Here is a 25,703-nt window from a genome sequence, read left to right as displayed (position 1 = left end):
CATAGTATCAAACCACAATAAAACACCGTCATTTGTAGCTAAACTCTATATTATGAGTTGAAGAACAGATGAGTTTTTAATTCCTACAAAAGATGGTTCGTATTAGAGCTCAACTCTATATTATATACATGCACATGATCAGATAAATTTGCGGAGGCTTTTGTCTTGTTTGAGGTAATTTGCCAGTTCACAACAATCGTCCACATACATGCTATATCAATCGCAGGAAAAGAGTAAATTTTCAACACTTCTTTATATGGCATAAAAAGTTTACCAAATGGAGTAACAATTTCCGACATTCCCAAATGTCAACACATTCTCTAAGAGACAGTCAATCCTCGGAACTTCAAAGAGAACACACACGAGTATTTCTCTTACATTAAATGAAAATAAATTTTTCTATATATCTATATTTATGTATACATTTATCTGTAATGATACAAACAAAAATTTAGAGCGGGTTTGACGTTTGAAGAATATCTCAACAAACGGACTAATTGATTGATAGTAGGAAATATGAAGTATTTCTATATACCACTTTTCATTATTTTCAGGTCTTACCATAATCATTCTATTTAATAAAAGATCTTATTCATGCATGGTAGCATTGTCTAACCTTGAAGAATTCATGTGAAGAGCGTTCACCACAACACCTTCCGCTTGGACCGTTGCCGGAATTGCTTTCTAGTCATGCACCAAGATGTGTGAAAGGTGCTCAGCTGTATCCAAGAGAAAATGATTATAAACCATGCATCTAAGGCATAAATAACATCGAATTGTTCAAGTAACTTTTAGTTGAACTGCACAACAATCGTTTAGTGCAAAGCGCAATTTGAGTACTAAAGCAAATCCGATCATCCTAGTTGATGGCTCAAAACTGGATCAGATATTCCTGTTTCTAAAAAATCTTATTTATAGGCAAAGGAGAGGTGGTCGTAAAATAATGACCTACAGCAAATAATAATTATATAAAACATGCATCAAGCAATGGAAAAGAGTAGCAGAGTTTGGTGAATACAGCCATCGCTTACATTGCTGATGAGCTTCGCTCCAAACCATGCAGAATCTCCACCATAAGGGGGAGGTAAAACCCGAAGTCCGTTGGACAAGGAAGTTGGCAGAAGTCCATACAGTTCTTTCTCTAGTCTTTCTGGTAAGAAACAACAATGAGATCAATTTCCAGCGTCAATGACTCTAGTGATGTTTGAACTTCCGATTGCCAGGTTCTCAATTTCATGTTAATTTTTTTACTCTAAAGAATTCCCAAAATAACCCCATTTCCCAAACATTGAAAGTTCTCTTCAGAATATTAAATAAACACTAATCATATCATCAAATCATTTTTCTGAAAAACCAATGTCCGAATTCTGATATTTTTAATTTTTTCCCAGTAGCAAAATAAAAACTTGCATGTTCCTGGCCTACAAACTTCAGCCTTTTTCATTAAGAAAATGAGCTGATGCAGAAGGATATAAACCTGCTATTCCTGGCAAACATGCACTGCCACCGGCCAGCACAACAGTTTTATACCAATTATCGTCTCCAGTTAATTCAGCATCATGGCAGTGATCCATGCAAAGCGCCACCGCCTGATGCAGACCCATTGCCTGCCTGTAAAGACATAATATGGTACAAATCAACAACAGATACCAAACAACGATAAGGAAAGGACAAATTATCAAGTATCTTCCTTGTGAATTCCATCTACTGATATTTTAACCGTTCTAATACACCAGAATGAACCTTGAAGAATATTCCCATGGAAACCTTGGATGACCCTTATAAATAACTAAGTTTATCACAGAGATACTAGAAAATTAGAACTCCAGGGGTTGGTTTCATCGAATACTACAACCAGAAACTGTTAAGATAAGTGTACATACGTTCCTGCCATGCGAGGCCGAAATAATATTTCTCCTGTCTGAAAGCGCTCCTTTGAAAGTGTAAACCAACTGGTAGATGAAACTGCAAAAGATGCTCGAGTGTCTTTGGATAGTTCATCTTCATAGTCGAGGGCAACATAACACAAGTTCTGCAAGTCCAAACACCCAAGAGAATGGCAGTGAAAATGCAATTAAATGCCCCGGGAAACCTCAAACAGTAAAAAGATATGATTAGGCGTCATATATATGAATCACGAAAGTTAAAGTTGTTTAGTTTATCTCTTGTTTTTTGTATTTAATCCAAGAAGAAAAATACATGAAGGTTCATTTCTTTAATAAGAATCAATCACATGAATGAGGGAAATGACACAATACTTATGAGATCAAATTCAAGAAAACAAGAGATACAAGAGGCAACACTTCCATTAATGAGGTTAAAAGATAGTAACGATAACAGGTTATGGGTGTATAACAGCCAACATGCATAGGAAAGAGAAGCGGCTGGGCAAATGCAAGTGTATGTGTTCCCAAGGATGATCTGAATAACTTTCTATTTAGTTTTATCAGTCATTGATATCTACAAGTTGTAGCAATTCATGTGTAGGGAATATTAGGGCATACTTATCCTAGGAAGGCTGTGGATATTAAGTGTTTTTAACAGCTGTTGCAGGTCAAGGAACTTTCCCCTGATGGACATGTTCATTTCCTTGAATTCCATAGTTCTCAGTTAATAAAATCCCCCTTCCTTATTGTTGTGTGGTCGTGTGGATCCGAAGTTGAGCCCTTAATAACAAATAAGAAAGATTGCATACCTCTTTCAATGTGCGGACAGTATACAGCGAGTCAAATTGTATATTATTCTGTTGCATCCGGTCTCGGAGGTATCCTGTAAGTTTCAAAGCTCCCATCCCTACAACTTCCACACCAACCTTACGCATCACCTTGCCATGTAAAACTGTCAAAACAAAAAATGTGCATATATTCATGCCTCAGCAAATGCTCAAGTTCATTGATTGACATGAGAAATGAAGGCTTCTTAGGCAGCATTTTGATTGCAGCACTTGGTCACGGATTTGAAAGAGGACTTTAAATGAGTCCATATAAGATGGCTTTCAAACATCAAAATCACTCCAAAGATAAATGAGCATGGTGGATTTGGAATCTATTATGCAATGATCCAAACAACCATAAATGGATTCACAATTATGCATTTCAAATTCATCTTCAAATCATTCAAAGCGGGCAACCTCAGAAAAATGCCCAAAGATTTAGCTGCATGAGCATGACTGAACATCATAGACTTTTCAAACACTATTACGAACTCAATTGACATACTTGGAACGACAGAGGTTTGATGGAAACCAACATTTACAAGAATTCCCGATGTTCTTCTTGCTGCAAACAGAGCCAGAGTTGCCTGCATGTCGAGGATGAGAAAAAGTTACAGCTTGATACCAAACTTGATTATATCTGATCAAAGATGAAACAGAACTATTATATTGAAATTTGTGCTAAGTTCTTCATGAAAACTTGAAGCCCAAGGCCAGAAACACTCTTTATGTTCCTTATATATTCACAACCTCCTTCAAGTAGGACTTAGGTAATAATGATAACATAAATTTTAGTCCTGATACATTTAACAAATGTGATTTTCACTGTTGCTACATCTATTTAGAAAAAAATGGATTACCAATGTCTTGCAAGAAACAAAAAGAAAGTGCTGGAACTAACTGTAATATCTAAACAGCTAGAGCCAAAAAAAAAAAAGAAAAAAGAATGTAATCTCCTATGGTAGGGAGTCTCCCATACCCACATTGAAATATTCAAGAACTACTAGATGAAGACATAGTATTCCACAACATGATCAACAAGAGCAACGATATCTATCTTAATCATTAATTTATAACTTAACAATCACATATTTTATTTTAGATATTCCTTTTCCTTTTTTAATTGTTGAGTGATGGGCGTTGTGCATTATGCAGCTTATCTTTTTCACCTAGTCAACTTCAGAAGCCTCACCCTATCAACAGCATAATGACTACAAACTTCAAATGCAACAAGCCACCACTTTGAAGATAGTGCATGTGCATCAAAACTCAAAAGCGCATGTGTTTGTCCATGCATGGTGCTTCCAATAATGATGCACAAGTTACCCCCATTAGTGTGTTCCCATCAAGGAGCACACTGGTTGGAGGTCAAAAGATGCTTTGGAGGAAGTTTACTTCCATGGAGTGCTTAAACCCAATTAGCGGCTAACAGTTAAATACACACAACTAGAAGATTCTCACTACATTTACATGAAGATGCCAACCGACTAGTTAAGAGGTTTTCCATAACATGTAGTTGATCAAACAAGATACTATTGAAGAGAAGTCCTGCATGGACCTATTGAAGAAATACCTGGTTGATGGCACATACAGCAGGAACATTCATATCAAACAGTGTCGAGTAGATGGCATCCTTTAGCTGTCTTCGAGAACCTTTTGCGGACTCAGTATCTGATTGTTATCTCAGACCAAGGAAAAACATTACTAGGGTATGTGAGAATGCCTGACGGCCCTGACCAACCAAAGTGAATTAAAAAAAAAAAAAAGCAAACATGCATATTCAATAACAAAATCAAACAAGCTATAAGTTATTTTTTAGTTCTACACCTTTATTCAAGGTGTAGAGTGATCTGACATTACCATGATTTGAAAAGTAAAAGTAGATGAGATAAATATTAAAACGTTTTTTGCATAAGGGATAGAGCAAAGTATTTTCATAAGCAATTTTTTAAAAGTCAATTAGAAGTTAAAAAAAATCGGGGAAAGAAATCTGATGATAAAAGAAAAAAGGTCAATACACATGTATTTTGAATCTAACCATCATAATGGCAGAGGGGTATTGATACAACAATTGGTTGTGTTGATGTTTTCACCTGCATTCTGTATGCCATAAAGGTCAGTTAACAGGAAACGAAGAAAAGGAAGCCACAATATAATAACCTACATCCAAATCTATGTTAATTTAATAACATCAGAATTCAAATAAAATCAATACAACAAATCAAGCAAAATTCCATGCAGAGTCATACAGCACATAAAGATACTCCAGAAAATGTTGCAAATATAAAGTCAATAGAGAAGTTCCTAGAAAAACCTGTTGCAAATTGTTGAAAAAAAATGTCGAAGTCTAGAAGGCATAGGAGACTCAATATTTCCAAATTCCTACAAAAACAGAAACATGGACATGAGTGTACATAGCATTGCACATTTCAGAGGGCAATGAAGCTCCAATTCAGCGATGGAGCCTGAAAAAGTATTGTATTCCAGATACATGCAGGAATCTTACTAAAAATGTTGCTGACCGCCCAGATGGAGAGGAATACTTGCTCCATCCATATTTACAATAACCTGAGCCACCTATGACAATAAAATATGGAAATTGTGTGATTTTGTGAATAAAAATTATACCCAAAAACCTAAGGAGATATGGATGCTTTGATCTGAAAAACGTATTCAAATCTCTATAATTATATCTTTCATTCAGTGTTTGTCTTTCTAGCTCCCATTTTCAAGTGTAAATGAGCACAAAGAAGAGTGGCCAAGAAAGAAACACACACACACTCCCTTTCAAATAAATTTCGACAAAAAATTCAGAACTTTGTAGAAGTGACGCATGAATTGACCACTGAATACATACCATCAATTATGAGAGCTCCAGGAACCTCAACACGCTGACCATGTACATGCATAAATGACAGGTCATGCATCTGGGCAGGAAACACTCTGCAAATACAATGATTCTAAAAAGTTACTATTCTAATCAAATGCACTTAATAAGCAAAGTAGCTAGCTCACCAAAAGGATTTCAGTTAGATATTCAAAACATCAAGTAAACAATATGCTTTGACACATTGAAGTTCAACTTAAAAGAGGCATCTTCGATCACATATGTCCAATTAAACATCAAAAAGTTTTCAACTTTATGAGGTTAAAGGAGCAGTCAATAGTTTATGGCGAGTTTTCCAAATTCCAGGAAGAGCGTATCTTTTGGTCGGTACTGAAAAAAGATTGACAGTTATAGTTTATAGAGAGTTTTCCATCATAATTTAAGTTGTTTTTTTTTTTTTTTTTTTTAAACTTGGGGAGTGGATATTTTAAATTTTCAGCGAGACCTTAGCCTTTGTATACGGTATACATAACTTTGATCAGCATTCAACAATGATTAGGTTAATAAGCCTGCTGTGAGAATCAGCGTCTTAAAATTAATGAGGCAACAAAAGGAATGCAAGACAGACATCAGAGCCAAGTAAGTAAACACCATATTCATCTCTGTCATATATATAGTGGATGAATTCTAAATACAGTACAGAGTTGTAATTCTCCCTCCAAAAAAAGTAGAAAATAGTAAATAAATAAGAAAAGCGTTGGGAAATCACGATTACTAGCACATTCACACCATGTATCTCGTAATTCATCGGAGTCAGTCAACAATTAAAAGCTAATCTTACTGCAGAGGATAACCCGATCGCAAGTGAGTCTCGGCGAAGAAAACAGAGTCCCAGGGCTCCGGCTGATGCTGCAGAAAATAAATCCACAAGCGATTATCCGACACCAAAAATTTCCACGATTTGCAGACCGCTCTCAGCCGTGCCGACTCCTTTGGGCCGAGAATTTTGAGAATCTGCATGAAGATGTCGATGGGAATCCGGTCGAACTCGCCGGTCGACGACGACTGAATATACATATGGAGGAAGCGGTCGTACTCGGATGCATGGTTCGGGTTCGGGTTGGATTTGTAGCCGGAGCCCGCTCGGTGGGCGACCGATTCCCAAACCTTGCGAATCAGAGCGCTCATGGCATCACAACTGGAACTGGATTAGGCAGGAATTAATTGAATTTTATCATCGCTTAGATTAGATTTGGCGAGCACAATTTTGGATTTCTGGTGGGCGGAGGTTTGACGATCTTCGAAAGTGAAAGCGACTGGAGGCATCGCAGACTTCTGACACGTGTCCGTTATAAGAACCCTGGAATCTGCAACCACTACCGCACGTGTAGTCATATTTTACAGCCCTTAAATATTGGAAAATTCAAATCACTTTGAATGCCTATATATGAAGAGAGGTGTTCTTCGTTACAATCGGGTGTATCGTATAACTGAGTTGATTTGTATTCAAATTTTGATTCGATCTTAATTCAAATTTGCATCCCGACTCAATTCATATAAATGACATTATTTAATTATACAAATGACACTACCTATAATTTATATTATTGTGTTATACAAATGACATCTCGTATAAATGACATTATAACATTATAAATGACATTATGTATAATTGACACTATTCAAAAATATAAATGGCAATTTCCTATAATTGATACTATAAGATTGTAAATGAAACTATAACATTTTAAAATATTACAATGTCATTTATATAACCGAATAGTCTCAATTATAGGCAGTGTCATTTGTATAAGTATAACCGAATATCATTTATACGATTTGGGTCAGAATGCAGGTTCGGATTAAGATGCGGGTCAAGATTTGAGTGCGGGTCAACCCGATTGTACAGTACACCTGGTTGTACCCAAGTTTTTGTGATATAAATTTATGGATAAGTTGAATATAAGAGTGGTCTAAAAATTCAGCACTGTCAAAAATAGCAAATAACCTCTATCACATCAAATAATTTCTTAACATATCTTTTGATTTTAGGTTATTAGCTTCTCAACATCTTATAAAAAGTGCAAAATTTTCTCATATTCCTGACGGACACTTAACTTGTCCAAATATTTTTTATATATTTTTTTTATTTTCTATTTCTCAAGCAGGTCTCACTCTATTTATCAATGTATCAGAAATAATGAACTTCCTTTATTTGGTATTTTTAATAAATGTTTATTTTATTTAATATGATCCCGAAAATATTATCTCAAATTTTGTACAAACAGTCAAGTTTTGGAGACCGGATCATCTACCCACCTAGTCAAATGATCTAGCCGCCCGGGTGGCTAGATGATCTAGCTATTGATCTATAGCTAACAAAGTAACATTGGAGATGCTCTAAGGGTATTCACTATGTTAGAGCACTCCCAGCAGAAATCCCAAAATTATGCTATTATATTCCTCCTTAAAGCTTCCCTATTTAATTTTAGTATCTCGATTTTATAAATGCATACACCAGATCTCCTATTTTCTACATAAAAAGAATAATTATGTGTGGGTCCTACTAATTATAAGCTTAAAATAAATTTAGGGTGGGTGTAAATTTAAGATTGAATTTAGGTAGGTGTAAAAAAATTTATGGGCCCCATCCAATTTAGGGGATCTGCTGGATACATTTTTTATCTCATTTTCAATTGTTTTAGCCTAAATTTAGAGTTAGTGATGCATTTAGGTGATCTGCTGGGAGTGCTCTTAGATAGTAAGATCGTCTCCAATGGTACGCCAAAACTTATTTTGCAGTACCAGATTTTCTCCAATTGTGCGGCAAACTCAAACTCAAAGTACAACACCAAATTTGCATTTCTACTATTCATCTCCTCAAACCACTTTATTATTTTTTGAAAATTGCAAACTCACCCCTACTATTCATAGAAATTAAGAAGAAGATGGGGAGGACCGTGGAAAAATAATAGTAACAACAGAGCGTAAGCACGACATAAGAAAAAATATGAATTGCAGAACGACGCGACGATGAAGAAAAGAAATAATTAGGGCAATTGGTTTGATTTTTTATAATTACTTTGTGTTTAGTTTTTGGGCTTTTTTTAGTTTTTCATCATCCATTGATTTGGATTGTTGATAAAAATTAGTTTAATTAATTTTATGAATCCAGGCTTTTAAGTTTGTTAATCTGAACTTTTAATTGAAATAAAAAAATGAACTAATTTTAATAACATGACATATAAAAATAATATAACATAAGAATAATTAAATGTTTTGGGGTGAATATATAATTTGAAATAAATATATAGATATGATTGAAGAAGTATAAAAAGTAAGTAAAGAGAGAATATCTCAAGAATACTCCAAATGATTAGAATAGAATTACCGTTTGAAGTGACATATACTGCAAATGAGTTTGAATGCAAGGCGTGATGATAGCATGGAGCGAGGCGGTGACGACTCGAGCTGAAGTGGTAGCAGACGGCCGGACGAGCTCGCTGCGAGTGGTGACGCCGACTGATGCAAAGGTAGACGACGTAGAGCGGTGGTGTGCGGAGCCGACTGAAAGTCTGAAATGAAGGATGGGCTCGCCGTGAGTGGAGGCACTGGCTGAATGAGAGCCGAACGGTGTGGAGGCGCCAGCTGAAGCAGAGGTGAACGACATGTAGGCGCCGACTGAAGCAGAGCCACCAACGTGGAGCAGTGATGTGCGAGATGCCTGGAGGTGTGACAGGTGTCAACTGAAGCCTGAAGCAGAGGCAGATGGTTGGAACATGGAAGTTTGGAAATGGATTTGGAGACGCCTCTTGCAATTGAATGTGAGGAATGGAGTGGACCAAAGCCTAATTCCATTTCAAAGTTCAAATCTTAGTTTTTTTTTTTTTTTTTTTTAATTTAACCAACCCGATAGGTAGACCCGGCTAACCCGCCAGCTTGAACGGGTTAGCTCGATTCATAATCGGGATACAATTTTTCAACTCTAACCCTCTAATTTATCGAGTTATTGGGGTCGGCTCACGAGTTTCAGGCTGGATTGACATCCTTACTTTTAGCACCAACATGGGTAGGCCCCAACTTCATCTCCTCAATCCGTGTTGCTCTTATCTCTCACTCTTTCTCTCTCTCTCTCTTCTCATTCTCATTTTTCCGAGCTTTTATTTTCCATCCATTTCTTTTCACTTTTTTTTTAACTCTTCAATGGAGAGCTTTTCTCATTTTCTATCATTTCATCTATTTTTATCAATTTTATTTCTCTTTCTATTTTTTCTTATTTTCTTTTGAGTTTCTCATGTCCCCGAAAGGTTCAGCCTTGTTAAGCACTCTTGTTTCGTCGACAACCTCCATCGATTCAGAGCCTCCATATTTGATGGCAAGGTATCTCGCATCTCCATCCTTCCCGCTTTTCGTTTTCTCCTCTTCGAACTTGCTCATGTCTCCCTCAATACTCTCCAACCCGCTATCACCTCATTTCCCATACGCTCTCTCCCGCCTCACTACTGCTCTCTCACATATTTCCTCTCTATCATCTATGAAATTCGCATTGTTGAGTGATTGGTTCCCCATTTTAGTAGCTTCATCATTTTTCACTGTTGTTGTCTTGCCTGCCCTTAACCACTTTCCGAAAGTGTGTTTTGATTTAACAACCGTTTTATTTTTGAAGCCACGAGCTTTTGTGGCCTATTCGCCCACACATAAAGCAAAATTGTGGTAGTTTCTTGTATTGGGTATTACAAGAACCTCGTTTTCTATTTTTTTATTTGTGATAAGAACACACCTGACAAGGGGGTTCTCCATGTTTATGGCGATTCTGACTTGTGCATGTTTTCCAAGGCACAATCCTCATTCTCCAACACGTCAACATATTCCACCTTACTTATACATTCACTGACTCTTCTGATCATCTTCAGTTTCATGCATGCTATTGGGACGTTGTGACATTGCACCCATATAGTCACTTCATAAAACTCAACCTCAGCAAGGGTTTCCATTGTTGTTGTCTCCTGTAGGACCATAAGGTCATTGACGTAGTGCCATGGCGGGCTGACCTTTTGTCTGCCGCAAGGGAAAACGAAGTGACTAACATATTATATCCGAATTTTTCAACCTCCATTCCTCCTATAGGTCTAAGGACCATTTGGAGATTTGTGCACAGTACTTCACAGTTAATATATTTTTTCAAGTTTAAAATCTTGTCGACAACTATGTTTTCTATTATCTTTCTTCTTTCTTGTCCATGATATATAGTGACAACCTTTATTACTAAAGCGAGCTCTTAAAAGTAACGAAAATGTTAAAGAACAACTCTCCAAATGCGGGAAGATAACCCTAGCCGCCCCTAAGATTAGAGCGAGAGAAAGTTTTTTTATTCTTCTACAAGTGAAAATTTGACTTAGTTGTAAATTATATTTAATATTTATATTTGTTTATTAAAAATATCGTTTAATTTTGATGATTGTCGTACATCGTACGGGTGAGTGAACTAGTTATTACTCTCTCTCCGTACTACTTATAATGACACAATTTTCTTTTTAGTTTATATAATTTATAATGACACTTTCTAAAAATAGTATGTGATCCCTACCCGCTATATATATATAAAATAAGTACTTCCTACCACTTTGCACTCTTAACATCTTATTCTTAATCTCCGTACCTATTTTTATTGTACCATTATAAGTGGAATGGATGGAGTATTATTTAACAAAATAAAATATCTTATTAGTAAGTGTTGTGAGCAGAGAAAAGGGACTACTCTTGTGTGTAGAGTATAGAAATAATGAGTGGAGAAAGAGATTCATTAAAATTATAAAAGAAAATATTAAAAATAAGGATACAAATTAGAAAATAAGTGATAGAGTAATGTATATATTTTTGCAAGATAAATAAAGAATAAAAGTGAGCATACTATATACTCTTTTGAGACCAACAAAGTATTATTATGCAGCAAAAAAAGGAAAAAATTGGGGGAATTCCTGGATTTGTTTAGTAATCTCGAGTTTCACCCTCATAATCGCAAACATTCGAAGGGCAAAGCCGAACTTACAAATCAATGCATAAAATTAAGCGTCCCTATCATTCACTCGCGTTTCTTGTTGGTTTGGAAACTCGCTTCAAACCAGTGGATAAAGATTGGCAGATATATATCATATATACCCCTCCCCCCCCCTCTCTCTCCTCCTTCTAGACCTATCGGAGATATTTGGCCAATTTCCTATCGAATTGTTGTCTGATTAAACCCCTCTCAATCGGAATTCGAAGAGCTTCGTCATTCTATACGGGTTATCCGTTCTACGAAGGTCAGAATCTCCACACTTCCTTCATTTTTTGAAGAACCATTAATCTCTTATGCATTGTTCACCAACGAGCATGCTTAATGCTTCTGTCGTGGTGTTATTTTTTCCTTGTGTGCCATTACTTTTATGCTATCACGCTAGGGTTTATGTTTACCATATTGCCTTATTGTCCGTAGCTGATAAGCGACTGCTTTGTATTGTCTTTAATTGTGTGAGCCTCGTGAACTCGGGAAGGAATTTTTGTGATTGTAGCAGTGTGCACTGCAAATGGGATCACAATTGTTGGTTTTCTTGCTTGTCAATGATTTGACTGATATCACCTTTTCAGTCTTTAAAATGGTACTCATTATGGAATTCAATTGATATATTGCCAAACCGATAGCTCTGCAGCATCATCTGTGTTGTTTCCTTCGTTTTTGTGCACAAATTTTGTTCTTGTAGCTTGTTTTCTAGTGTGTTGATTGCTATCAATGATAATGCTGCTAAAGCGTTGAATCCTAATAATAAATGCATTAGTTCTAAAGTAGTTGCCTTTAAACTTCTGAGATATCTTTTGTCTTTCTTGTTGCACTTGAGGTTATTATTTTTCAGTTGTTACGTATTTCATTAATTTTGGGTGATTATGGAAATTCACTAAGGTGCGTTCACTTTGGTTGTCGCAAGAAAAAGAGGAATAAAAAAAAACTTCCATTAAATCCCTCTTTTCTTTTCTCTCATTTCCTATAAAAAAGAATTTCACCCTTTCTTATTCCTCATTTTCACTCCAAGGAGTGATGATATTATCACACCAATACCTCATTATAATATTGTCCCTCCTTGGAGTGAAAAAAAAGAGGAATAAGAGATGGTAAAATTCTTTTTTATAGAAAATGAGAGAAAAGAAAAGAGGGATTTAAAGGGAGATTCTTTTGATCTCTCATTTTCTTGTGCTAAATTTACAAACAAACTGAACGCACCCTAATTTTTAATTAGAGTCGTAGAGTTGGTTGAACTTTGTTTTTATTACTTTACTGGTTTTCTTGAAGCAGGAGGTCTAGGATCCTGCATAAATGAGGTTTAGACTTAGCCCACACGGTCCATGGGCTTTTAGCAAAATTTCTTAACTTATTCTACAGGTGTCTAGGTTAGTTTTCTATGTTTGCTTCTGTTTGTGTGCGCTAGGAACTACCTTTATTGTCTGTTAATATTAAGCTCAGATTATCTCTACTCTTACATTTTGGTCTACTGGTTGTTCGATGTTATTACAGGAATCATGAGAGACAGGTATTCATTAATATAATGAATGACGTAATAGGGGCACTGAGGATGTAGCCTATATCCTCCGGCCTCTAGTCAGTTTTCATCTCAAAAAACATTATTCTTGGACTGCATTAATAATATATAAATTTCGTGGCTAGTTTGTAGGCGCTGTATTTAAACAATATCATAAGCTGGAATGATTCTATAGAACCCGTTTATATTGCAGTCATTTCCTATATGAGATTCTAAAACTTGGGAACTGTCATAATTTGCAGCACCTTCTTATCCACTAGATAAGGCTGACTGCGTAGTGACTTTTTTTTGAAGTGTCATTTATTGCATTTTATCCTCTTGTAATAGTTCTTTTTGACTTGGTTGTTCATGTTGTATCATGAAACCTGAAATACATTTAACACTTTGGTGCAGTCATATAAAACACCTTATAGTTGTCTTGATGTTTGTAACTAAGTGAATGATACTGAATATGTAGTCATTGATCAGTTTCTTGCTGGTTTCTTTCTACTTAGATCATGTCCCATCAACAAGGAAACGAAGCTGAAGAAATGGAGGAGGAATTTGAGATGGAAGATGCAGATGATGATATGGATGATGAGTTCCATGCGAGAGATGCTGGTGGCTCAGATTCTGATGTGGATGAATATGAATACATGGTTCGCTCATTATTTTTACTTGCGAATTGAACTGTTGGTGGCTGCTATTTTGTTTTCAATTTATCTGAATGTTGAAAAATGAAAGTTACATTACAAAATTCCTCTCTGCCAACTTAAGCTTTTGGATGAGATGTTCATTTAGCATGATAGCCCTATTTTCCCGTAGAAACTTTTAGATGAGTTGTCCATTTAGCACTGATCTGATACTATCACTTGTTTTACCTTACTGAAAATTAGATTTTAACTATAGGAATTGCTGAACATCCACTCTTTCCTCGCAGAATAATAGAATGCAAGACACAACTGCAGCTGAAGCTAGAAAAGGCAGAGATATCCAAGGGATTCCCTGGGAGGGGCTGAGCATAACAAGAGAGAAATATAGACAGACTAGACTAGAACAATATAAGAATTATGAAAACATTCCTAAATCTGGAGAGGGGTCAGAAAAGGTGGATTCTTTACTTTGTTGAACTAGTTGTTTACTCTGTTCTTTTTTGGTTCTCCTTTGCAATTTAATTTATTTGTCATTCCTTGTTACAAATAGGATTGCAAATCCACTGAAAAAACAGGCTCGTACTATGTGTTCAGGCGAAATTCAAGATCTGCAAAATCTACAATTTTACATTTTCAGGTATTTGAAATAGCTTTACGTAGGATATTTGCTTTATCAATTCATTTTAAGGGCTTAGATGCTTATCTTATGATTGCAAAAACTTTTCTTTTAAAGTGTATCCGTGTACAATGCTTGGGTACTTTTCCGATCTCATCTGATAATTCTTCTTCCTTGTCTAAGGTTCCTTGAGAGCATTTATTTTCCAGATTATTCGGTTATTTGGAAATATTATTTTCCTGTTATGCTTTTTTGTGGTCTTAAGTATAGGCCTTAAGACTTGAGAGTTCTGCCTGAATAATGCATAATACATGGTACTTTTCTGTTTCATCCCTGAATATTTTTGTAAATTTATGTAATTTACACCACACTGAACATTTTCGTAAATTTACTGGCCCGATGGGCTAGATCGAAACCAGAGGTTTAGGGTTAGGGGAGCGATTGGCTCAGTCTTAGTAGCCCTACATCCGGATAGGGTTGGACTGAAATTGAACAGGTTGGGCTGTGTATCATCCCTGCATATGTGTGTATTTTATTTCTCTCTTTCTACCATGACATTTCTAGCCAATGTTGAAATTGGATTACTAATTTACTTGCTTACATGTGAATCTTTTGGCAGTTGAGAAATTTGGTATGGGCTACATCAAAACATGATGTCTACCTCCTGTCTCATTTCTCTATTATGCATTGGTCATCATTATCATGCAACAAGTCTGAAGTTCTTAATGTATCAGGACATGTAGCGCCTTCTGAGGTTAGTGATTTCACTTTAGCATCTACTCTCTGTTTTTGCTCATATGGATGTGTCTCTTTGTGTGTGTGTGTTCATAGTATTATCCTGCAGTTGTCTCAGATTCTAATTTGTTTCATCTTTCTTACCTAATGCAGAAACACCCTGGGAGCTTGTTGGAAGGATTTACCCAGACTCAGGTCAGCTCAGTAGCAGTGAAAGATAAGTTGCTAGTTGCTGGAGGTTTTCAGGGAGAACTTATCTGCAAGGTGTGCATTCTTTACTATATGTTTGTTTAACGGTGTTGCAATTTTATTTATTTTTGCTTTGTCTAGCATGTTCTGGCCTTATCATTTGAGGGTCAATTGTTTTGCTTAACTGACAGGTGGTATGGTTTCCGCTGATAGTTGAATTGTTATTGGTAAAGTTTAACTTGCAAAGACATGCAATGTGTAGATTATTTCAATATGTTCCACTAGTTATCTGGACTTTTACTTTTCTTCCAAATTAGTTCAACTCGCCAAACATTCGAAAATATGTATCTGGCTCTTTTATGTATATGAAAGATACAGCCTATTTACTTTTATCATTATTCTTGGTTGATGATTGAGAATACAATTGTGTTATTTTTCAAGAATATTGTTCTTGGTTAGTTGCGTTAAATTGTTTATCGACTATTTATCTGTTTCTCACACGACTATTGCTAGAATATTGAGCTATTCAGTTCCTCCTGTTTCCTTGCAGTATCTGGATAGGCCTGGAGTGTCCTACTGTACTCGGACTACATATGAAGATAATGCCATCACTAATGCAGTTGAGATATATACATCTAGCAGGTATCTGCTCTTTATCTATTTGTGCATTTTAAGTTTTGCTCTCTCTACCTGTGACCCCTTTTTTTTTGTTGGTGAAGGACATTCATGAAAGTGTCTTTCTTGTTCCAGTGGTGCAGTGCATTTTGTGGCTTCGAATAATGACAATGGAGTTAGAGACTTTGATATGGAGAAATTTCAACCATCTAACCATTTTCGCTTTCCATGGCCAGTCAATGTGAGTCTGACCATCTTCCTGTGCATGTGCGAACATGCATGTGTGTTGATATTAACCAATTTACAGATTGACATCACACACTTGCACTTACACAAGTCTTATGAGTGTGCATTTGTGAGTTCGTCACCTGCATCTAAATGTATACCCAACTGCAATTTGGAATTGGAATATTTGTCTAGTCAGCTAATTGGGGTGGGACCAATTCAACATTTTTTCTCTTAACTTTGGGGTGCAAAATCCCGTTGCTTAACCTGAGATTGTCATTTATGCCGACAATTGCATGAGAATTATTTTCAAATGAAAGTGTAGTCCTTTAATATTTTGTGATGACGTTAACCTGACTTTACTCTTCATGCAGCATACTTCCCTAAGTCCCGATGGTAAGCTTCTTGTTATTGTTGGTGATGACCCAGCGGGTATGTTGGTGGATTCCAGGACTGGAAAGGTATACGAGTTTTTCCTTGCACGGCAGAGAAAATGTGTTAAGCAATGTATACTGATGCTGGGATCCTAATTTTTTATGTCTATGTTTGCAGGAAATTGCATCTTTTCAGGGTCACTTGGACTACTCATTTGCATCAGCTTGGCACCCAGGTGGATTAACCTTTGCTACCGGGAACCAGGATAAAACTTGCCGAATTTGGGATATCCGGAATCTTTCAGCATCAGTCACTGCCTTGAAGGGAAACCTTGGAGCCATTCGTTCAATCCGCTATACATCAGATGGCAGATTCATGGCTATGGCAGAGCCTGCAGATTTCGTCCATGTTTTTGATGTTGATAGTGGGTATGAGAAGGAGCAGGAAATTGATTTCTTTGGCGAGATATCCGGTATGTCATTTAGCCCTGATACAGAATCCCTCTTCATTGGAGTGTGGGACCGTACATATGGTAGCCTTCTTGAGTTTGGCAGACGTAGGGAGTACTCATATCTCGACACTATTGTCTGAGCGGGTTTTGTTATTTGCAGCACTAGTGAGTGTGTGTGCTCAGGAATTGGGGTTGAAGGTGTATAGTTGGTATCGTAGTTTAGAGGTTTGGTCAAGTGTTGAACAGATGCTGTGAGTGAGTGAGGGGGGTGTACAGTGAGGATAGATAGTTATGGTGAAGTGGTTGTGCATATCCAACTAGGGATATGAGTGTGTGTCATGATTAATTTTAAAACAAAAATTAGATGTGGAGGTCAGTAATGTTGTCATATTTAGCTTGTGATAAATGGGACTTGTTGCACTACATTGCTACATTTGGATGTTATTCAATCAATTTGTCTTTGTCCCTCTACTACTGCTCAATCTCTCCTAATGCTGCGAAATTTGCTTCAATTCACAAATGTGTTTTTAATCTACCAATTCTCATTTCTTACTTGTTTGAAAAATTTATCAAGTAGTTTAATCTGCCAAAAAAGTTTATTATCTAGAGACAAATAGATATGAGGCTTGATAGTCTTGCAAGTGTTAGGACCTTGAACTCTGACAAATATGAAATATCAATTTTTCTCCAAACATATCATGAAATTAATTACTCTTATTGAGCGTTTACTTTTTATCATTGATCATATATATGATTGAATATTTTTATATTAGTATTTCTCCAATCTTATCATATGAATCAAGCAAAATTTGTTTAAATTGTAGAAATTATCAAAGGCTTTGAGATATTTTAAAATTTTAATCTATTTTATTAAATAAGATTACTTTATAGTACTATTTTTATATATCAATGGGGGTTTTCAAGAAAAATTAGTTTATTTTAATAAATAATAAATTAGTTTTATTGTTTCTATTTATTCTGACTAATCCTCAAAGTAAATGTTCCTTAAAGTGTAGGGATAAAATTATCCTTCATAAACTTGAATTAAAAAAGAAAATAAAACCCTAATTTTCATCTCTGGCTTCTTGTGTTGGTCAGGGACAATTTTAATATTGTTTCTGATTGGATTTGCTGTTTCTTAGCATCATTCTCTTTATCACCATGACGATTAGCGATTGGAAATTTATCAAATTTTCAATCAAAATCGATAAAAAAGAAATAAGAAGACCATCATAAGTAATTGACTATTCTCTCTTTACCAAGTATCATTGTAGCACAACATCAAGTTCTTGCTTTGATGTTTGGCCAGAATTCGTGTAATCTCCATGTCTTTGACTAGCATTAAGGTAATTACCATGGACTTGTTTAGGTAGAGAGAGAGAGTGGTAAAAGTGAGTTTACAAGGTTCCTTTTTTATGACCTGCACTTCAAACACACAAACTAACTGCAGATTTTGAAAAAAAAAAAAAGAAAAAAGAAAAAAAAGAGAGAGTCAAATTTCAAGATTCGATTGACTGCTGACCATTTTTTGAATACAAAATCTCCCTGAAAATCAAGTGCACTGTTGACAAATTGGCACTATCGCCTATTATATGATTGTAAGTTATTTCATCGGCCACGTGAGTAAGAGCATCTGCAGCGGAGCTCGCAGAGAGCGAATGCGCGCCAGGCTCGCACAAGTCCCATGTAGGGATGGCAATCGGGTACGACGGGTACGGATAGTGACTATCCATACCCATACCCACGAATTAAATGGATAGTGGTTGCTACCCACGAAACTATCCATGGATATCAAATGGTATCCAAACCCGCTACCCGCGGATACCCGCTACCCGTCGGGTATCCGCGAAATCCGCTATCCGACGGGTATCCGTCACCCACTATCCGACGGATACCCGCTATCCGCCGGATACCCACGAAATAGAATTTAAATATAAATTTACAACAGATTTAATAAGAAAAAAAAATCAACACAAATAGCATAGTTCAAATCCACAAAGAACAATGTTTAAATTCAAATTCACAAAGAACAATGTTCAAATTCATCAACTAAAATATAAAATCCAACAAAGAACAATGTCTATAATTGCTCGACAGTAGAAATAGAACCCTCTTCATTGAACTCTTCTTCTTCATCTTCAAGAACAATGTCTATAATTGCTGGACGGACGGCGAGCGGCGGCCGTCGAGTGGCTGCCGACTGGTGGCTGGAATCGCGACTTCGCGAGCAGGGCTGGGGAAGAAACGGCTGAAGGGAAGAAACGGCTGAAGAAAGGGGCGTAGGGGAATTACTAGGGTTTAGGTTTAGCTCAATATTAGACTTTGGGCCTTATTGTTTGGGCCTATTTTAAAATATAAAATACTAGCCCATAATCTCAAAATATGTATTTAAAGCCCATATTTTATAGAATTTTTTGTGGATATTTGACGGGTAATTGAAGGATAATTGACGGGTAATTGGCGGGTATTTTTTGCGGGTAAACGGGTTTCGCGGGTATGGATAGTAAGTATCCAAACCCATACCCACGAACTAAATGGATAGTGAATTGTACCCACGAAACTATCCGTGGATATCAAATGGTATCCAAACCCACCCTAATGGGTTCGGGTTTTCGCGGATATCCGCTACCCGCGGGTAGATTGTCATCCCTAGTCCCATGCCATTGCCGAGCCAAGAGGGAGCGATGCTGGCATACAGGAGCGAGTGGGTGCAGAGAGGAGAGAGAAGTCACGCGGAACACCGTCCAAAAAAAGAAGAAAATAAAAAATAAAAAAATATGTGGTGGCTTCCTGAAGGGGCTCACCTACGAGCTCGACATGTTGGCTCGTGGATGGAGATGCTCTAATATAGTGAAGTTGAATTTTCTGAAATATTAAGTATATGGATGTAATTAAATTTAAATGAGATATTTAGCACATAAAAACTACAACGTCAAAAAAATACCTTTAATATTGGAGTAGTTAACTCCTACAATTATTAGGCATTTTGACCGGCACAATTACTAAAGACACAAGTACAATATGGGTAAGATTGTGTATTTGTGTTTGTTAGGGCTGTGCATCGGTCGGTTCGGCCGGCCGACCGACCAAAAAAATACAAACCGATGGGCCGACGGTTTGGAGGATTTATGGGCCGAACCGACCGACGTTTGAAGACCAGCCGGCAACCGTGGAAATAATCGGTTTTCGACCGACCGAATAGAGCCGAGTCGAATAGCTGGATGAACTGGCGGCGGCGGCGCACTCGGAGAAGCAACGGTTGGAGGTGAGGCGGCGGCGAGACTCGCTCTGGTGTGGAGGTGAGGCGGCGGCGCAGAGGAAGGCTCACCGCTCTGGAACAGAGCAGTGAGCACGTCTCGCCGGGAGGCTAGAGACGCGGCTCGCTCTGGAATGGAGCGCGTCTTGCCGGGAGGCTCGAGGCGCGGCGGTAAGGGAGGGCGGCTCGTCGGTCTGGAATGGAGTGCGTCTCGCCGGAGGTGTCGCCGATCTGAAATGGAGCCTGGGGGTGGAGGGAGGCAAGTTTTGGTTTTGGTTGGGGGGAGGGGAGGGGAGGCGCCACAAGTGAGAGAGAAGTGAGATGAAGATGATTATAAATTTAGGGTTAGGAAATTGGGGTGGGGAGGTGGGCGACTGGGCGTAGCTTTAGGAAAGTAAAAAAAAATATTATTATATATATTTATCGGTCGGTTCGGTTTTCGACTGATCAAATTCGGGAAAACCGAATCGACCGAAAAAACCGAGATTTCTGTAAAAAATGGGCCGAACCGACCGACCATAGCAAAAAAACCGACCGAAAATCGATCGGTTCGGCTTATTTTTTTTCGGTTTTTTCGGTCGGCTCGGTTTTTGCTCACCCCTAGTGTTTGTCATCCCACTCTACTTCTAAAGCTTCGTCCATTTACCCTAATTTTGGATATTTTTCTACATGAAAATAGAGAAGTTAGTGTTTTAAATTTATTGTTATCAAAAGTGGATAATTATGTGAACCAACACATGATTTATCAAGTATTTTTATACGCTCTCTTCGTTGACAAATAATTTTAAAAGGGAACGACACATATTTTAACAAAAATAATTAAATGTATTGTGAGTGCAGATATGATCTCATTTAAAAGATAATGTTAATAATGATAAATAATTATATTGTGAGTGAATAAAGGAACCTATCATGTAGTAGAAAGTGTCCAAAACTAAAATATACTAGTAATTTTTTTGGATATGCCAAAAGTTGATTATTTTTTGTGGACGAAGAGAGTATATCAAATGTGTAATCAATTTTTGAAAAAGAAAAACATATATAAATAATAAATTATAAATAATAAATGTGAAACTATAAATTTGACATAAACTTGTAATTTTAATTAGTGTTAAAAAATTTATAGTTTTTGAGAACAGAATAATTTGAAGACATGACGGATTATATGAATTTAGACACACACATATATATGTTTAATAAGTTTTTTCCAAAAAAAAAAATGAAAAAGTAAAATCCGTATGGATCGGGGGATTGAACCCGACGTGAATCGAACACGCAACCTTCTGATCTGGAGTCAGACGCGCTACCATTGCGCCACGGATCCTAGGTGCAAACTTACACCTTGAAACCTTATAAGTAGGTTAAATGAGCAACAAAAATGTAGCAAAAATCTGTGATCCAGACATAACCAATGAGGCGGAGCCAGATCAGCATGCATAATCTTAGTAGCGCCACTCCAATTCGCTCCCCTCCTCACAAAAATCCCTGCCATCATCTCTCTAATTATAAACCTCATCTTTGATTAATCCATCCCTCACCTTCACCTCACTTCCAATCCAATCCAATCCAAATCAAATCCAATCTGCAATGGCCTCCGCCTTGTTCTCCGCCCCAAGCTTCCAAGGCCTCCGGCCTCTGAACAAGGCCACCGACTCCTCCGTGGTCCTCTCGAAGCCGGCGTCCGCCGCCTTCCGCCGCGGCAGCAGCAAGCGCGGCCTGGGCGTGAAGGCGGAGCTGAACCCGTCGCTGGTGATAAGCCTGAGCACGGGGCTGTCCCTCTTCCTAGGCAGGTTCGTGTTCTTCAACTTCCAGAGAGAGAACGTGGCGAAGCAAGTGCCGGAGCAGAACGGGATCTCGCACTTCGAAGCCGGCGATGTCCGCGCCAAGGAGTACGTCAGCCTCCTCAAATCCAACGATCCCGTCGGATTCAACATCGTCGACGTCCTCGCCTGGGGCTCCATCGGCCACATCGTCGCCTACTACATTCTCGCCACCTCTAGCAATGGCTACGATCCTAGCTTCTTCGGTTAAATTCAAACATTGTACCTCTTGTCTATACATTCTAATTTACTTTTCAACCTCTCGTCTTCTTCGCTTCATCTACTGAAACACTGTTTTTCATTATTTGCTTCTCCACTCATCTGTAAAACAATCCAAAATCAATTTAAACAAACAAACAGATAATTAATAATTAAGCTCACATTTTATTTGGGGAAATGAATCGTTACTTTAATTCCGCCGACGGGAGAAATTCACATCGATCTCAAAGATGCAGCTGTATTGCTTCCGGCTATAATTAATGTTTATTCTTGCATTAATTATCTCTCTATATTTGATCGATGCTTCTGAAACCGAAATAATATTGATATTTTTTTTTGAAGCGGAAATCATATTGATATTACTAAAGAAGAAATGCATGTTTATTTTACTTTTTTTCTTTTCAATCTTTGGAGAAGAGTGAGTTTACTTTGCATAAGAATATGCATGATTGAATATTTATCTTCGAGAGCACAATTTCTTCAATCCAACCTTTCAATACGATAGGAAAAGAGTCTTGAATATCTCAAAATTTTAATTCCTCAAAAATTAATATTACTATTTTAATCTATCAAAATTAATTTTTTAAAGTAAACGATCCCTATACAATTAACGGAAGGTGTTTTTTTTTTCAACCCATCACGATTTCTCCTTTTGCTTTGTGGGCAATTCAATAAAATAAAGTACAAACGAAACTTAAAAGAATCGAACTCTCGGGTGAAATGTGAGCCAATAAGAGGGTCCTAATTTTTGCACTTTCAAATGGTGAAATGTGAGCAGGTTCGAAGTTGGAACGAACTTCTAAATTTGAAAGCTACTCCCTCCGTCCCACGAAGCATGACACAGTTTCCTTTTTGGTCTGTCCCACGAAGCATGACACGTTTCTAAAAATGGCAAAAAATTTACCCTTTATTCACATTTTCACTTTTTCACCTACCACACTTAACACACAAAATACCAATTTCTTAATTCCCGTGCCGAAAAGAACTGTGTCATGCTTCATGGGACGGAGGGAGTATTTTTTTTAACCTTATTGTAATTTTTTTTATTAAATTTGGAGATTTATTATAGTAGTGGAACTTATATGAAAATTGAATTGGTAAATTTATTATTTAATGAGGCGCACCCCATTTAGCTCGGTCTCACGCGAGAACAACTTAGTTAATATTCTCTCGATTCCACTATTATTGTCCCACGTATAATTTTTTATTATTATATTATTATTGTCTCATTTTCGTAAAAAATAACAATCAACTTTTCAAAAATTATGAGTCATATTACTTTTAACTATTTTACATTTACTCTTTAATTCTCGTGCTTAAAAGTTACGAGACAACAATAATGAGATCGAGCGAGTAATAATTAGCCCATATATTATATTAAATGAATTAGATCACAAAGTGGTGGATTCAGATCCCACAAAGTGCAATTTGCTTTGCTTGATTATATTTATGTCCGTCCAATTACAGTTGTTTTTTTAATTTTCAATTTATATTTATATTATTTTTATTTTTAGATCGATTTTTTTAATCTCAATTACAGTTTTTTTCTATTATATATATATATATATATATATATATATATATATTTATATTTTTTAATTATTAGTTTACATTTTTTTATATCGATTTTTTTCTCTCTTCTCAGTTAATTCAAAAGTATCATTTGCATGAAAAAAGTATAATTTGTAATATATCATTTATTTTTATACAATATATCATTTAATTTTATAAAAAATATTATTTACATATATCAAAAGTATATTTTCTATTATTTGTAATGTATCATTTGCGAATTATCATTTCCCGGCCCATTCAAAAGTATCATTTGCATTGATTAAACATATCATTTTTTAAAAGTGTCGTTTGTAATATAGTACTCTCCCCGTCCACAAAAAATAGTTCTAGAATATATGGGACGACACAGGTTTTAATGAAAATAGTTTAGTTTATTGTGAGTGGAGAAATTGTCCCACTTAAAAGGTAGTATTATTATGTAGAATATGACCCATTATAGTTTCTAAAAATATAAATGGGCTAATTTTTGTGGACATTCTAAAATGGTAAAAATGGATTATTTTTTGTGGACGGAGTGAGTATCATTTATTGTTGGTCCCGAGGCTAATATGTATTGGTGTATGAGATAATACACCAGTTAGCAATTTTGCTTGTTTTCCAAATTAAGTGTTCTAAGGCAGACTTGCTGATAGTGAATTAGTTGGGTGACACAGATCAATAAACTGAAGTCAGCTGATTGAAGGTCAATAAATATCGCCTAACTAAATAATCAATTACCAATCCTATCCTACTGACTACTCATAAACTGGTAAGTTGAATTAAGAAATAAGGCATATGCAAAATGTGGTGATAAGTGTTAACTGGCTTTTAGAAAATCTTTTAAGTTATCTTTTCAGGTTAGACAAGGTTTAGTTTAATGATTGGTGATTTAAGTCAGTTTGACGAATTATGAAATTAATTTTATGCTTATGTTGATTGCAACGCTTGTGGTCAGTGTGCTAATTAATTAAGCAGGTAAAGCAATACTAAAATAAAGTGTTGACTGTAAAACCACAATCAAATTTGCATGATTTGTTGATAGTCAGTTTGAAAAGTAGTTTAAGCAAAAAGAACAAAAACAAAGTAAAGACTGAAAGTACGAACACAAACAATTTTACGTGGTTCGAAAAACACTCCTACACCATCGGTCCTACTTTACATGAGAATTCTTTAACTTCTTTAGATTTCTTATTTTAGAGCTACAAGTTAGTTTGATTATATCAACGATTTACATGATTCAAAAAACACTTCTACATTCACGATCGTGATATACGAGAAAATCCCTTATTATATTTGGACGATTATATATTGTATTTTCTTTGCAATTTCAACATATTATGACTACTGACGTTCACCATTCACCAAATTCGATCTTGGTCTATTTGAGATTCTTTCTTCTAATTGCAATCAATTATTATATACTCCCTCCGCCACTAAAAATAACTTCCTATATTTCCTTTTTGGGATGTACCCCAAACAATTAAATTCCTATTTATTTTGGGACATTATCCTGCCACTAATAATATTTATTTATTCTTTTTTTTTTGAGAGAAATATTTATTTATTCTTACTTTTCAACCTTTCACCATTCTCAATACTAATTATAACACATTTTCATCATTTTCAATATTAATTATAACACTTTTTCTTCACTATCAATACACTTATAATTTATTCTTAAAACCCGTGTCGTCCCCTAATAAGAAGTTATTTTGAAGGGAGTAATATCTTTTTTTTTTTTGAATAAATTGATGGACCTAATGGATCGAACTCATGATAGCCTCCCTCAATTTGTGTTGTCATCGCCAATTCGTGCAACAAATTATTAAATACTTTATCTGTCTCGTTAAAATTGACAAATTATTTTATTGCACGTAAAATAAAGAGAATATGTAAAGTGGTAGG

General features: G+C 36.3%; 3 protein-coding genes and 1 non-coding gene across 5 annotated transcripts; 2 read left to right on the top strand and 2 right to left on the bottom strand.

Annotated features, from left to right (window-relative positions):
* Positions 1-234: 234 nt before the first annotated feature.
* LOC130986098 (actin-related protein 8) lies at positions 235-6,915 on the bottom strand. Its single transcript, XM_057909380.1, has 12 exons — positions 6,382-6,915; positions 5,571-5,656; positions 5,220-5,290; positions 5,028-5,095; positions 4,752-4,813; positions 4,287-4,384; positions 3,219-3,300; positions 2,696-2,838; positions 1,884-2,032; positions 1,478-1,611; positions 1,032-1,150; positions 235-719 (listed from the first exon to the last, which is right to left on the bottom strand). The coding sequence occupies exons 1-12, from the start codon at positions 6,726-6,728 to the stop codon at positions 642-644; spliced, it is 1,437 nt and encodes a 478-aa protein (XP_057765363.1). The 5' UTR covers positions 6,729-6,915; the 3' UTR covers positions 235-641.
* Positions 6,916-11,470: 4,555 nt separating this feature from the next.
* Positions 11,471-17,420, top strand: LOC130986096 (uncharacterized WD repeat-containing protein C2A9.03-like). 2 transcript variants are annotated; one of them, XM_057909378.1, is made up of 11 exons: positions 11,513-11,842; positions 12,868-12,962; positions 13,606-13,749; positions 14,031-14,198; positions 14,294-14,380; positions 14,979-15,113; positions 15,248-15,358; positions 15,834-15,925; positions 16,034-16,139; positions 16,498-16,584; positions 16,676-17,420. In XM_057909378.1, exons 3-11 carry the CDS (start codon positions 13,609-13,611, stop codon positions 17,087-17,089), a joined length of 1,341 nt encoding a protein of 446 aa, XP_057765361.1. In that variant the 5' UTR covers positions 11,513-11,842; positions 12,868-12,962; positions 13,606-13,608; the 3' UTR covers positions 17,090-17,420. The 2 variants fall into 2 exon arrangements, with proteins under 2 accessions (XP_057765362.1, XP_057765361.1); XM_057909379.1 differs by lacking the exon at positions 12,868-12,962 and having other exon boundaries at positions 11,471-11,842.
* Positions 17,421-21,457: 4,037 nt separating this feature from the next.
* TRNAW-CCA (transfer RNA tryptophan (anticodon CCA)) lies at positions 21,458-21,529 on the bottom strand. The gene has a single exon. It is a non-coding gene; the product is annotated as a tRNA-Trp (tRNA).
* A 64-nt stretch (positions 21,530-21,593) lies between these two features.
* LOC130986095 (photosystem I reaction center subunit V, chloroplastic) lies at positions 21,594-22,283 on the top strand. The gene has a single exon (XM_057909377.1). The coding sequence runs from the start codon at positions 21,793-21,795 to the stop codon at positions 22,234-22,236; it is 444 nt and encodes a 147-aa protein (XP_057765360.1). The 5' UTR covers positions 21,594-21,792; the 3' UTR covers positions 22,237-22,283.
* The last annotated feature ends 3,420 nt before the right edge of the window (positions 22,284-25,703 follow it).

This window comes from Salvia miltiorrhiza, chromosome 5 (assembly GCF_028751815.1).
Source record: "Salvia miltiorrhiza cultivar Shanhuang (shh) chromosome 5, IMPLAD_Smil_shh, whole genome shotgun sequence".
Taxonomy (NCBI): domain Eukaryota; kingdom Viridiplantae; phylum Streptophyta; class Magnoliopsida; order Lamiales; family Lamiaceae; genus Salvia; species Salvia miltiorrhiza.
Note: the sequence above shows the minus strand (reverse complement) of the source record. Positions and strands in the feature narration are given on the sequence as shown.

Excerpts from the sequence above, each read along its gene's own strand:
- LOC130986095 (XM_057909377.1), top strand. The coding sequence starts at position 21,793 with ATGGCCTCCGCCTTGTTCTCCGCCCCAAGCTTCCAAGGCCTCCGGCCT.
- LOC130986096 (XM_057909379.1), top strand. The coding sequence starts at position 13,609 with ATGTCCCATCAACAAGGAAACGAAGCTGAAGAAATGGAGGAGGAATTT. Across the intron at positions 15,114-15,247 it reads GACATGTAGCGCCTTCTGAG|AAACACCCTGGGAGCTTGTT; the intron begins GTTAGTGATTTC and ends TACCTAATGCAG. Across the intron at positions 15,926-16,033 it reads GAGATATATACATCTAGCAG|TGGTGCAGTGCATTTTGTGG; the intron begins GTATCTGCTCTT and ends TTCTTGTTCCAG.
- LOC130986098 (XM_057909380.1), bottom strand. The coding sequence starts at position 6,728 with ATGAGCGCTCTGATTCGCAAGGTTTGGGAATCGGTCGCCCACCGAGCG. Across the intron at positions 5,096-5,219 it reads GGCGGTCAGCAACATTTTTA|GAATTTGGAAATATTGAGTC; the intron begins GTAAGATTCCTG and ends CTGTTTTTGTAG. Across the intron at positions 1,151-1,477 it reads ATGTTTGCCAGGAATAGCAG|AAAGACTAGAGAAAGAACTG; the intron begins GTTTATATCCTT and ends GTTTCTTACCAG.